General features: G+C 32.1%; 2 protein-coding genes across 2 annotated transcripts; both read left to right on the forward strand.

Annotated features, from left to right (window-relative positions):
• Positions 1-3,244: 3,244 nt before the first annotated feature.
• Positions 3,245-4,334, forward strand: LOC124843292 (zinc finger protein 1-like). Its single transcript, XM_047319997.2, has one exon. The coding sequence runs from the start codon at positions 3,369-3,371 to the stop codon at positions 4,110-4,112; it is 744 nt and encodes a 247-aa protein (XP_047175953.2). The 5' UTR covers positions 3,245-3,368; the 3' UTR covers positions 4,113-4,334.
• A 6,568-nt stretch (positions 4,335-10,902) lies between these two features.
• LOC124843267 (ethylene-responsive transcription factor ERF003-like) lies at positions 10,903-12,202 on the forward strand. Its single transcript, XM_047319971.2, has 2 exons — positions 10,903-11,066; positions 11,264-12,202. Exons 1-2 carry the CDS (start codon positions 10,918-10,920, stop codon positions 11,742-11,744), a joined length of 630 nt encoding a protein of 209 aa, XP_047175927.2. The 5' UTR covers positions 10,903-10,917; the 3' UTR covers positions 11,745-12,202.
• The last annotated feature ends 750 nt before the right edge of the window (positions 12,203-12,952 follow it).

The following is a 12,952-nucleotide window of genomic DNA, read 5'->3' on the forward strand; positions in this document are numbered from 1 at the left end:
ATAAAGTTTAGCAAATGTACATGAAACGCAATTTTGTGCAAGTTTAGAATGGCAAAATGTCGTTAGTAACAGACATTACAATTCCAAACTTCAAAAACTGTGATATGTTTCTTCATCGCAAAATAACAATCTGGTGAGTTAAGGCTACATTTAGATAAAAAGGGTTTTAGAAATTCTAATTCTCATTCCCAAATTTCAAGGCACAAAACGATAAAGAAAGCATTTGTTGCTTTAAAAGTAACAGCACTGGAATCACAAGGTGCTCTGAATTGTTCAGTCAAGAAAAAGTGAATGATAATCCCTCATGCACATGCTCTTTCTGAAGTATATGGATAAAACTTCATCTATATATCTTGTGCTGAAATTCAACTATTCATTAATAAACAGGGCAACCTGCAGGATTGATTCTAAACCACTTGGTCATGGATACACTAAAACGAATAAAAAGCTTAGATATATAAACCAAATTACTAAGTCTAAAATTTAAGATGTTAGGTGGAATATGTGAATGGTTTTGATCTACTGCACCTCAATTCTCTAAAAGAAAAAGTGAAATGAATCTAAAGAATGAAGATAAAATTGTGGCTTAATGAGCGGTGGGAATTGGGTGGGAGAACTTTTGTTCGATACGTTGCAATCAGTTGTCCTGGCACACACACACACACACATATATATATATAAGATTTAAATTAAATTAGGTGCCTAGAGTCAATGTTAAGTTTGAAAAAACTGAAGTCTTCACCCACCAACTCGTCAAGTTAATTGGATGTTGTCAGTGTCCTTATTTTCAGGAGCAACACTCATAAAGTTTGACTCATTAAATATCAAGGTAAGAGAGTTTGACCTTAATATCAGTATTTTATAAATACATCCTTTCATGTGAAGCATTTGATCAACAGAAGAGAAAAAATTACAATGTAACTCTTAAGTCTGTTTAGAGAAGATAAAAAGCTCTGCATATATTTCAACCTCATGTGAAAACTCAAGGTATCTTTATGTTTTGTGTGTTAAATAGGACTGAAATCTAAACCTTGAGACTTCTTTTTAATGAACAATTAGTACTCAACTTTTTCTAGTGTGAGGAAGACATGAAAGAAGCCCTTTTCTTGTCACTATCCTTTTATTGCGAAGGATTTGATCCCAAGCCAACATGAACACAAGCAGAATGGTTAAGTAATTTCACAGAAGGTATTACTTATCCATCAAAACTCAGAATTCCTTGCTATGATTCAGTCGCTTGTGTCCAAAACTTTGTTTTGGTTGTTGTGACAATAAATAAAATGAGGCTAATTTTGAGAGGAAGAGGTCCAACCCTAAGAAAAGGGAAAGAGAAGAGGATGGGGGCCTCACATTTTGCTCTTAGTATTATTAAATTATTAGCCCTTTGAGAGATAGATGCTCACTGTGGTCTGAGTTATGCCTTGTCTAAAGAAGAAAACAATTATAATAGTTTTAGCTTTAATTATTATGAAAACTTACCTAATATTTTTCATAGAGATCCAACTCTATCACGTAATCTAGCTAAAAGATTCTTTATGCATGAACTAATAACAATTCTACTTTATAAAGAGAAGGGGGAGAACTTTTTTATGTTGTTTCTTCTTTTAAAATATACTTGTTGACATTAATTTTGATGTTTTAAAATATATTAAAAATAGTTATAATATATCATTATTAATGTATTTTTAATGTTCAAAAGACAATGTCAACAAATCTAAATAAATATATTACCTTTTCTTATTTTTTACTTTCTTCTTTCTTGAAAAAATATAAACTTTTTTATGATCATCTTATTCTTATACTCTGTGTCAAATAAATGTAAAAATGTATTATGGTACTGTTACTCAAAATTTAATGGAGGGTGTTTTGGAAGTTATATCCTCTATGGAATCATGCACATGTGAATTGGGACAGAAAAAACATTTGATAGATGGGAGCCCTTTAAGAAGAAAGTTGGAATTGGGTGTCTCTTTACATTTTATATTTATGCTTTTCTAGTCTATGAAAGTACATCAAACTGCCTTATACTTCAATTATATATCCAAGAAAAAAAAACAGTGTGTATATGTTCAGAAAAATATTATTTGGGGAAGGTGGACTAAAGGAAAAAGTAAGAACCTGTACTTCAACTGTGTGACAAGGAAGAGTTTTTCGTGTTCGTGATTATACTAGGAACTTCCATTATGTTAACATAACAATGATGTCTAGAAGAAAAGCACTGCAAATGGGACTTTTTAAATTTCAATAGGAATTTGTATCATGATTCATGGCGATTCTCAAACATGGTTTTATTCTGAAAGGTTGAGAAATATGAAGTGTCTTAATGTAGTTGGTCATATTGCTTCGTGTGTACACTAATCTTTTGCAGCAACTATACATCTCCAGTTAATATAATATTGCATTTTCTTTAACAAATCATAGAAAATTATTTTAAAGTAATATTTATTTCATTTTGATGTCAGAATTATTAAGGGATCAAGTATTTTTTTTAGGGTCAAATTCACATTTCAAAAGTCTTCTGATCATTAAAATAAACATGGTATCCTTTTTTTCTATATATTAAGTATGATATATAAAGCTGACAAAGATATCACCATGCAGCAAAGCAATAAATAAAGTTCCACACCATACACACCAATTTTCCAGGAATGGCACGAACAGATAATCTGAAGCTGTCTTTTTTATAACGTAATTTTTTTATAACAGATAATCATGATGCACTAAAATTGATATATTAGAAAAGCAAATCAAATTCTTGAAAACATTTTTTGGGACAACGTAGGTGGACAAATCAATTTTGGATCACGACTTAAAGAAATTGTTAAACAGGACAAAGATGGAAGAGTTTCTGTATAGACACAACAAAACCACCAACTCATGGATTAAGAAATTTAGAACAACGCACTTTTTGTATGTCATGCATTATTATTCTGAATTTCAAAAGCATGTCACTGATCTTACCTTGGATTTTATTCATCTAACCATAAACTATGGACATGAAAAAACCGAAAAAAGGAAGACCCCAGGACAAGAAACGTAAAACGACAAGTGGAAGACAAAGAAAGGTTAGAAAAAAACAGGCAATGGGTTATGAGCAAGCAAAAGTTGTACATGGGTGTTCCTCATATGTTGCTATCAAAAGACACAACTCATTCTCTGTAAGCACAAACGGATGTCTTGCTTTTTAGGTCTTGCTATATTAAGACATTGTAACTGTAAAATAGTGCTAGCTAGTGGCTACTTCCATACATAACACACACACAAACACCAGCATTTATTGTTCTTACATCACTTATAAATTTCATCCTTCCTTTTGTCAAACCAAATTTTGATCAAACCCTTGCAAATTTCTTCCGAGGTAGAAGTAGATGGAGCTTGTGTGGTCAGGGCCACATCCATCATCTGAAAATGATCTGAAAACTCCATTTTCAGAGAATCCTCCACCTTGCTCAAAGCCAGTGCTAGCTTCCATGGATATCCAAAAGGAGAAGAAGGAGGACCAAGAACATCCCTATGAGTCAAAGCCAGAACTCAACCTCATAAACTGTATCGATACAAATTTGTCCATGAACTCCTCAGAATCATGTCATGGAGGAGGACACGGCGATGAATTGGAGCCAAGGATATTCTCATGCAACTACTGCCAAAGGAAGTTTTATAGTTCGCAGGCCCTTGGGGGACATCAGAATGCGCATAAGCGTGAAAGAACTTTGGCAAAAAGAGGACACAGAGCTGGTGCTGCAGCTCCAACAGATTTTGCACACAGGTATTCCAGCATGGCTTCTCTGCCTCTGCATGGCTCCTATAACAGGTCACTTGGAATTCAGGCACATTCCATGATCAACAAACGCTGTTTTCAAACACAAACACCTTGTTTTGGTTTGTCCCATTGTCATGCTCAAAACTGGTGGCAGAAGCAGCCTTTGTACTCACAAGAACAGGCAACTGGGGCAGAATCTGAATCAACCTTGGCTGGTGGCATCCAACGGCTAGGGAAGTTTTCTCCAAGGCTGGTGCCAGAGGGATTTGGAGGCTACTGGTTGGACAGTGTTCACCATTTGAAGACTAAACAAGAGGAGTTGCACAAGCTTGACTTGTCCCTCAAACTCTAAGTGCAACCCTTCATGGCATTTCATATACAGCACGTATTAATTGTGTCTTTTCTCTTTTTCAACAAGATCTTTCTATCTTTTCTTTTTCTATTTGTGCTCATGTATCAATCACTAGTTGCAGCAGCTGTAAATGCATTTTAGCCGCATAAAAACTAAAGTCCGTGTCTTGATATTATTTGCTTTGATTTGAATTAATGGATTCTTCTGGGTTTATTTGGAAGTTAATAAACCTTCCTGGGTTTTCAACAGCATTACTCGATTGAAGCTCTCTCGTGACATAAAGCTCGTAGAGTTAGCAGGGTAAGAAAGTTAGGCGAACTAAATCATAAACTAAATGCAGTCAAAATTCATCAATTAACTACGATCCTGCGGAGCCAATCAATGTCATGTCCACTCATTTGATTCCACAAATATCCGTTTAAGGGTCTGCATGTGTCAGAAACATAAGCAAGGTTCTTAGTAAATTAATTGACATCAGTTCATACAAGGAACTGACAATAGTTTTAACCCAAAATCTCAAAACATTAAATTTATGGAAATAGAGACTTCCTACAGTGAATTGTCAACCTGGGACTGTTGGAACGAAGGTATATCTGTCTCAGATTTTGGGTGACAAAGGCCCACAGTAGAGACGTGGGTACTGGTGACTATCATTGTTATAAATTCATATGCAAGATTGGTCCACCAAATGTACATAAAATTTAATTGTTGTGTTGTGATTGTGCAAGCGACTAGCACTTTGACCCACCTGCAGTTGGAGAAATGGACCTTCTCTATTGGGATCAAAGAAGTAGGTGAGGCAAAGACATGTGAGAAAGTAAGCTGCACAATGACACTCGGCTATGCTTTCACATCATTTCAAAAGAAATGTTTAATTATTCATAAGCTTGTATTGATTTTGATCCCCCCACGAATTTGTTGGTCCATATCTGCCTGATGTTTACAACCTAATCCGGTGTTAATGATGAAATAAGTTTTGTGATGATGGGCTAAGTAACTGAAAAATGTAGTGATTAAAACAGTTAACAATCATAGTAATCTCAGACTAACAGGAAACGGCGGAAGGGACAGAGGGAATATCTATGATGTTTGCAGCCATGAATGAGAATCTGGTATCTTTTGCCAAATGTGTCGTGACACATTGGTTGGGCTGTCTATTTTGGTTGTGGTGGCATGCCTCAGTCTTCACCGCACTATTTTTTCATTAAAATATTTAGAACCTTCACTTTTGCCTCTCCACCAAGAAAGAATGAAACACTTTAATTTCATTAAAACATGGACCACCGAGTGATATCTTCTTTTTTTTCTGAGATTAGCTTCAATTTTGAAGCAAAAACTGCGTCTTCTTCATAAGATCTTATATGATAATCAAGGTCGAGATAGTCGGTCGCATTCAATGAATGTAGGCTAAGGAATTTGATTTCACATCAACATCTCAGTTAGGCTCCTCAGACTGTATCATATATGCTACCTTTTTTCCACTTTCTTATCTTCACATTTTCTCTTTAATCTAATTTATTCAATCACGGTAACAACAAGGGCCTTCAACTTTGGGCCAACCCACAAAGGTCCAATGGACTCGACCATGCCATGTTTCTTTAAGCTCTCTGTGGATGTTTCTTTATGCAACCCACAAAGTTGCACTTAGATTTTGAAATACTACAAAATCTAAATAATTGATTTTAAAATGAGATTTAATAGACACCCATGATATAAAATAGTACCAATGGTTTTAGCTTATATAAAATCGTGATTAACAAATTTGATTATTTTTTAAATTAAAAAAATTAATTCATGTGATATCTTATTCTCTTTTTTTTTCCTCACCATTTCTTGTTGCATACGTGACGCATTGCTGCATGCAGCAAGATAAAAATGACGTTTATGCTTACCAATTTCGTTTTTTACTTCTTGTCGTTAGTTTTATTAACAATACTCGAATTGAGTAATATTGATGCTAGCTAATGTAAATTTGTACGACATCATGTAAACTTATACTATGATCTCTTTCTTTATGATTTTTTTTTCTATTATGTTATTGTTTTGTTTTTCTCGTATTTTTCTATTTTTCTATATATAAAAGTAGATGTAAATCTCAATTTATATTTATATATATATAATGAAAAGATGAAGCATTGATTGAGTTTTTTAAATTCACATATTGGCCTTGTGATTGGATATTTGAGTTAAAATGTCAAGCTCATATGACAGAAGTTGGAAATGGGTGATGCCAGTTAAGCAAAGAAAATTGGAAATTTGGTTCCCCATGATCGTGAACTTACTTCGAGTAACACTTACGTGTAAGACAAAAGAATTTACCTAATTAAGATTTGTTGGGACATGTTGATGTGACTTTTTCACTAAATTATTATTAGGATTTCTACTAATGCAGGATTAAGTTATATGTTTCAGTTATCCTTCATAATTCTTCAAACGCATTTTTCAAGCCAAATATACTTTCACTGTCCCTTTTCGGGATTCTTAATACCATACTCTTTCAAGGTGGGGTATCATATGTTCAAGTACACATCATTTTGGAAATAATTCAATGTAAGTTTATAATAAAGTTAAATTATATAAAATTAAAAAACTATGAATCCATTATTTTAAGATTTTGTATTGAACTGAAAATCATATCTATATATTATAATAAAAATCTCTATACATATATCAAAAAATTTATAAATGGTATTGATAATATGAAATGATTGATTTATACTGTTATTTAACAATAACAATATTATAATCACAACAAAAAGGTAAAATAGTATAAGTATGATCAACTCCTATAACAACACCACCATAATTATAATATTTGAGTATAAATAGGTTACCGTACATTTACCATATAAAATATATTTAAGAAATCGTTAAGAATAATTTAAATGTAAGTCTTACGTCGAGTAAATATGACAAAGTTAAACTATGAAATGAAAGATCATGGAGTAATTTCTTTAAGATTTTGAGTTAAAAGTATTATCATGTGAGATTAAACTCAAGTCGTATATAAATAATATCTCCCTGCTAATTCCCTCGAATAAAAATATAAAAACATAAAACCTATTACAGAACATAATCAATTCATATCGTTAAAGACAGATATCGTTAAAGACAGATACATGTTATAAAAAAAATATTTAATTCTTTTATTTTCATTATTAAAAGCATGTTCGAATGTAATTTATAAGAACTTTTCAGATTTTAGTTACTAAGAGTATTTTTTTTTTAGAAACTCGGTGTAAGAAAATAAATACTTTTAAATTTGATTTCTAAATATAATTAAACTTTTGGAGTTACCAGATCAATGCTAATATTCATGAGTTTAAGTATCACTATTACGAACATGGAGAAATTATGGGTCTGGGAGAAAAATTAAGTACAATGCAATTATTGTCAATGATAAGTTATTATCTTTGATATATAAAAGTAAAATGAAAAGATAAATCTTTTTCAAATTGAGGAGTAAACTATATTTGGTTACTTTTTCTACTTTGATAGTATATGGGTACGTTCATTTCATCTCACACGTACATATTCATATGATGGCGATGCTATTTTGCTACAGATATATCATTGATGAATTTTTGTATAATTATTGTAGCTATATATGTTGAGCACTTCATGTTTTATCATCATCTTCCAATGATAAAGTCATATATGTTAATATTTGTTTCCAAATTAAACTAGTATCACCATTGATAGTGTTAATAGTGTTAATTTTTACTGTGTGAAAGTCTTAAAATATGTTAACTTAAGTTAATATCTTTCATATAAAAGTTGACTTATTACATAATAAAAAAATGAATTAATTTAACTTAACTCACTTTTTTAATTGAAAATTTTGTAACTCAATTTAACTTAATTTATTTATAAATTCTTTTTAAAGTAAATTAATTTGATTTATTTTTTTAACATCATATTTAAAATATTCACATATTTAATCAAATTTTTATCATAAAATATATAATAATTAAAAACTAAAGTGTTAATATATTTTTTTTATAAAAAACTAATAAAAATTTTGTATTGATGGGTTACAAATCAACTCACATTTAATTTGGTTTGAACCTTTTTAATAAACAAATTAAGTGTGTAGGATTCAATTTAATATTTGAAAAATTAAAAATTGTTTGACTTAACTTGATTTGAACTCATGGTAAATGATGAATTCATGAATTGAAATTCATTTAACATCTTTACGTATATGTTTGTCCAATTTTTTTTTTAAAAAAACATATATTATATATAATTTTACATTTTCAATATTATTTTTAATTATTGTTACGCCATTCAATAGTTTCAACTCATATATAATTTAAATACATATTTCTATTATAATTTTTTGTGAATATTTTTAACATTAAGAATATATAAAAAAATTATGGCTTTCTTAAAGTAATCAATAACTCCAAATATTATTTCAACGGACGAGAATACGTACTATAGCTCCTAAAATCTTGCAATTAATTGGTTTTTTTAGGGATTCGTATCATGAGATTTTAAGATGGATTCACAAGGTTGAGAAAGTGGAAAGTGAAATCCACTACAAACAGAAAAAAGTGTAATTCAAAAGCTTCTTCTTTCTAATGCATGCATGGGAAATGATAATCGAGATGCACTTGCATTTTGTGTGAACAAGTTAACTTTAAATAGATGAAACATCAATTTAATTATTTTTATAAGTTAAAATTAATTTATATAAAAGTTACATCAAAGAGTTTCTATAAGTTAATTTATCCATAGATTAATTTAAATTTTTGAAAAAAAAAGTTTAATTTTTTTTAGAAAAAAAGTTAGTTAAACAGTATGAATATATATAATGCAAATATTTCCATGGAAAAGTCCTTTCTCATTGAAAATCATCACTCAATGGTTGTTTATGATTTCTATACATAATTATAAAAGCACGCGTAATGTTTGCTTTTTGGGTCGTTTGGTTGCTGATATGCTGGCACTCAAAATCACTTTTTTGGCATATAGATTCCAGAAGTAGAACTGAAGTATAGATTAATGATAACAAGTCAAAAACCACTACGTAAGACCTTTCTTAATTTCCAAATTATTTATTTACAGGACAACTTATTATGTGTGGATATTTCTGAAAATAATTTCACGTAAAAGTTACCATGCATTAATTCTAACCACCAATTCAAGTAATTATATATATTCATGGGTGGGTGTCTTGTTTGGAACATGGGAAGAAGAAAGTTTAACATTAGATAAAATAATATAGATTTATATATACATAAGATACGTTTATCGGTAAAAGACCTTTATCAAAAACAAATTTATGAGAGTTTAACTCAAAACGATACAAAGATTTATGCGTGTGTGGAACCTCCATATAAATTATATCAGAAATTATGGTTTAGGTTTGATGATCGGAGTCGAGTACGTCACGTGAAGCCATGACAGGTGAAGATGCTCAGTGGTAACCAGGCTACAGTGAATCCTTAAAGCGCAGTGTTTCGATGTTAAACCTCGTTTTAAGAGGTTAATTTCCGTGTGTTAGAAAAAAATAGCTGTGCACTTTTACAGCTAAGTGTTCGCTACTTTTCTCATGTCTGGACAAGTTCAGAGTCAAATTCTCTTAAATACTTTACGTTGTTTTCAACTTAAAATAATAAAATTTATAAATATTTTACAGAATTCGATTTATTTATTTCTATAATTCAATACAACAAATTGAAATCCCAACAGCGTGTCATTCATGTCAGAAAATCAACAACGTTTTTGCTAACTTCGACATTACAAATGAAAATACTAAGAAAAGTAAGGTCAAATATAGCAGCTACAGCCCTACACACGCGCGAGCAAAGAATGGGCTTCAATTTTCCATCAGACATGCATTCACTCTTTCATCATCTTGCATTGTTGCGTTAAGAAAACTGTGATGTGAGCCACGTCCCCATGTCGCCCACAAATATGTTCAATCATATACCAAATATATATATATATATATATATATATATATTCATTTTCTTTTATTGAGTTTATTCACGTAATAGATTAATCGAAGATATAACACTAATAAAATTTGAGTCTAATTATATAAGAGATTGAAATCATTTTATATTCAAAACTTTAATATAATAGATTAACTTATGAAATAAGTTTTACATCTAATTATATACTTTAAACTCAACTCAATTTATAAAACTGACTTTAAAATTTGTATCTATTTATATATTTAAAATTGATTTTATCTTTAATTAATTTATAGTTGCAACAACTTTTACCTTACCTTACATGAGACACACACTCAAACTTGAAAATCTAACACCTGTGACTTGCATTTGGTTATTATTGGTAGTAAAGAAATACATTCACATTACTTGTGAAGGTTATTATTAAAGTACATATCTACCTATATACTTCATGATTTAGGCATCATCATTGTCTGTCTTATTCACACTTGTCCATTTGCATATACCAGTGTTGGAACATAACACGTTCATTAATTAAGTCTAATTGAGATAAAGTCAAAGCAGAGAAGAAAGTTGATTTAGTATTCTACGTACCCCTTGTATTTATTTTCTTAAAAATCATACCAAACAGTGATATTCTTTGTAGAATCGTTGGTTTCTCATGTATGTATTATAGGAATGAATTGAATGGGTTGTAACAGTGAGAGTTGCAGCGAAAGAGGTAGGGTTAATCGGATCCAACAAGAGAGAGACCCACAGGTGAAACAATAAAATTACCCCGCTTGGAAAAGGAGGGAACTTGGTGGGACCATGGTTTCATAGAGGAGAAAGCCGCAAAAGACTATTATATAAATGAGTGTTACCACCTTCTTCTCTCCATGAAAACTTCACTTTCACATTCTCAAAGACGCTTCACCAACAAGTTTGAAGCAGCAATCACCATCATGGCTAGACCCCAACAACGCTATCGTGGTGTCCGCCAGAGGCACTGGGGCTCTTGGGTCTCTGAAATTCGCCACCCTCTTTTGTAATGCTCACTCTTTCTTCTTAAATCTTCTCAAGTGATCCTTTTCGTTTCACCATGAATACCAACTTTTAGTTCTTCCGTGTTACCCTGTAGTTTCAATCATAATAATAATCCCTTCGGTTTTTTAAAAGCAAATTGCCGCATTATTTCACTGTGTAACAAACATTCTGATTAACGTTGTTTGCTGGCTTTTCTAGGAAGACCAGAATATGGCTGGGAACGTTTGAAACAGCGGAAGATGCTGCCAGAGCGTACGATGAAGCGGCAAGGTTAATGTGCGGGCCAAAAGCACGCACCAATTTCGCTTACAATCCTAACGACCCACAATCATCTTCATCGAAGCTACTTTCTGCTACTCTGACTGCGAAGCTACACAAGTGTCACATGGCCTCTCTTTCGCTTCAAATGAGCAAGCAGAAGGGATCGCAGAAAGAGGCTGAAGAAGGGTCATCCAATTCAGGCAATGCCGTTGCGGGAACGAGCGCGGACACAACAGGGTTCAGATGGGCAGAGAAGAGACAGAAGGAAGTTCAGTGGGTAGAAGAATACCATGTTGAAGTGGGAGAAGCAGAACAGCAACAGTTTCATCCAGTTCTTGAAGATGATCACATTGAACAGATGATACAGGAGCTTCTTGATTATGGGTCAATGGAGTTTAGTTGTGTGGACTCAGTCTAAAAACGAAGCAAACATTCTCCATATAGGCCAATGCAGACCTCTTTTCAGGGATGGTACTATTTACTAATGCCCCCGTGTAATAAAATATAGTGATGAGCTTTAGACTTTAGTACCATAGCAGAGTTTTCACCATGAGTTTCAATCACTCCTCAATTTAATGGTCAAGCATGTGGAACCAGAATGTAATCAATCATACAAAAACTAACGCATGCATATATGATGTGGACTATATATTCTAGATAGCATAAGTAAATCATCAAAAGACTACAAATTCCCGACTTCCGTTTTTTGTTTATATCTTCTTGATGCTGAAACCTTCCCAAAATTCTTCAAAAGTGCAACACATATGTGGGACCTGTGCTGTCTAAGACATTTATATTCATGTCCACTTTTTTATCTGCTTAACAACCACTGTTATAAACTATAAATTATGTTAAAAGATAAGCTCAATTCTATTACCCAAGTGAGTGTATATCTTATCCTAGTTGTGTAAAATTTAGTTAATTTTAACGTTTTAACATAAGTTAGAGTTTAACGAAATTTATTGTTTGTTGGGTCTACGTCGGATTGTTATGTGTCATAAGGAAAATGAGTTAGGCTTAATCATTAATTAGTTGCAAAATTGATCTTTCTTAAGAAACTTGAGCCATTGCATTATGAAGGAAAAGGCAAATGATTGACAGAGGGTTAGTGGCAACCATTTTGGCAGTAGCAGGCGTTGGAGTGGATAGTAATAAGCACCTGAGGCATGATTAGGAGAGAGTGATGTAAAACACAGAGCAAGAAACGTTTAACTTTGGATGGTGGATCATCAAAAACTGTCGAAACATAAAGTCAATACTTTGATTTGGTGTGTATCCAAGAAATCCGAGAGATGTGAACATTACAAATAATGCCAAATATGAGTGACAAAGGGTGCCAATGTGAAGTGAGCTAAATGGGCATTACTTGTTAAACAATGAACATTCTTATTGTTTTCCCACTTGCTTTTTCTAGTTGATAACACAGCAGAGGACCCTTTTTCTATTCTCTTTTGAACTATCCTTCCATCCCCTATCCTTTGTTCCAGCAAAAGCACAACTTTTGACCCACGTACTCCTCTTTTTTACCAATCCAAAGACATCTCCATTCACAACTTTTATTTTTGTCCGGATTTCATGAAATTTTCTCCTTTTTTATATTAAATTGCACAGCTTACACTCTTCTAA

This window comes from Vigna umbellata, chromosome 6 (assembly GCF_029865625.1).
Source record: "Vigna umbellata cultivar VRB3 chromosome 6, Vumbellata_1.0, whole genome shotgun sequence".
In the NCBI taxonomy this organism is placed as follows: domain Eukaryota; kingdom Viridiplantae; phylum Streptophyta; class Magnoliopsida; order Fabales; family Fabaceae; genus Vigna; species Vigna umbellata.

Coding starts and splice junctions, on each gene's coding strand:
- LOC124843267 (XM_047319971.2), top strand. CDS start 10,918: ATGAAAACTTCACTTTCACATTCTCAAAGACGCTTCACCAACAAGTTT. Junction 11,067..11,263: donor GAAATTCGCCACCCTCTTTT/GTAATGCTCACT, acceptor TGGCTTTTCTAG/GAAGACCAGAATATGGCTGG.
- LOC124843292 (XM_047319997.2), top strand. CDS start 3,369: ATGGAGCTTGTGTGGTCAGGGCCACATCCATCATCTGAAAATGATCTG.